Source organism: Sinocyclocheilus grahami, unplaced genomic scaffold, assembly GCF_001515645.1.
Source record: "Sinocyclocheilus grahami isolate Dianchi unplaced genomic scaffold, SAMN03320097.WGS_v1.1 scaffold8221.1, whole genome shotgun sequence".
Taxonomy (NCBI): Eukaryota; Metazoa; Chordata; class Actinopteri; order Cypriniformes; family Cyprinidae; genus Sinocyclocheilus; species Sinocyclocheilus grahami.
In genome coordinates, this window is record NW_015511944.1 from 1 (window position 1) to 1,394 (window position 1,394).

At 39.5% G+C, this 1,394-nt stretch overlaps 1 protein-coding gene across 1 annotated transcript in view; it reads left to right on the plus strand.

The window, feature by feature from the left end:
- Positions 1 to 133: 133 nt before the first annotated feature.
- The window catches only part of LOC107577994 (STE20-like serine/threonine-protein kinase), a 9,295-nt gene continuing 8,034 nt past the window's right edge, over positions 134 to 1,394 (plus strand). Inside the window, exon 1 of the mRNA XM_016264009.1 lies at positions 134 to 876. Coding sequence (XP_016119495.1) covers positions 727 to 876 — 150 coding nt within the window. The 5' untranslated portion in view covers positions 134 to 726. The remainder of the gene's footprint in view (positions 877 to 1,394) is intronic.

The window sequence follows — 1,394 nt, forward strand, 5'->3', positions numbered from 1 at the left end:
TCGATTCCCCTTGATGGAATCGACTCTCGATTCCCAACGCCTCGGCATCGAGGAATCGATTCTTTTTGGAATCGATTCTTTTTGGAATCGATTCCCAGTCCTACCAAATCCGCTAGATTAGAGGAGGCGCGGAGTTTCACAACAGAGTTGCTTTCATGCGTTTGGAGCGGGCTTGCTTTTAATCCAGGACCGGAGGAAGTACGACCTGTGAAGACTGTTATTGTACAGGAGATACACACATTCCATCAGCCTCTTGTCAGACTTTATTTAAAGAGAAAGAGAAACAAATACTGTCCAGAACTGCGAGGAACAACAACAACAACCTCATGACTTGCCTCGAAAGAGCCAGACGCCGGATTTATTCAAATCAAACTCGCCTTTACACGATTGCACACAGTAGATTAACGCATTTTAATGATTTGTTTTTATTGTAAAAATATGATTTACTGGATCTCCGAGCAAAGAAAAGCTAGAATTAAGAGTCTTTTTTTTTTCTTTGTCTGTGCGTTATTGCATTGACATACTGATCGCTAAATGATATCAAACTCTCCAATTATAACGTGCAAAGACCAGCATGTCTACACTCAGACTATTTCCTGATTAGACAAGAGTCTGACTAGTATTGAATTGCAATGGGAATGCAATAGGAGTTGCATTGATTGATTTACGCCGGTCTAGACATTAGCTGGAAGAAATCTCCCCTTGTCAACCGACCAGAGAAAGAGAATGTACTTCTTTAATTTCCGAAAAATCTTTAAATTGGGCGCAGAGAAGAAGAAGAAGCACTATGATCACGTGCACAGGGACGCCAATCCGGAGGAAATCTGGGAGATTGTGGGAGAACTGGGGGATGGAGCCTTTGGAAAGGTGTTCAAGGTACAATAAAAGCAAAGACATTGTGTAATCTTCTCTTGCTGTAAGATTATATCTGTTTGATGTGATTTTGGACTCCAGTAGTTTTCTTATGAATAGAATATAGTGTTCCCTACATGTAATGCACTTGTAATGGAATTGCTCTATTGATATCTATTTATTTTATACACTAATGAAAGTGCTGAAAGTTTCTGAATTCTTTGAGATTTATGATGTTACCACTTGCATGAGATAATCAAGCTCATACCCCTGGTTGTCATTCACATGACCTCATCCTGTAGTGTCCAGTCTGCTTGAATGTTTTCTCCTCTTGTTCCCTTGAATGCTTTCTCTGTTATAAGGCCTAATGCTGCTTGGTTTGTTAGTGGGATAGGGTGATTTGGAGATTAGGTCTAAGGCCATAACCTCTATATACTGTACAGTCAAAACACTGACATTAAAACTTCATGCTTCCATTTAGTATGATGATGATGGTAAGTTAAAGGGATAGTTCACCCAAAAATGAAAATTAGCCTATGATT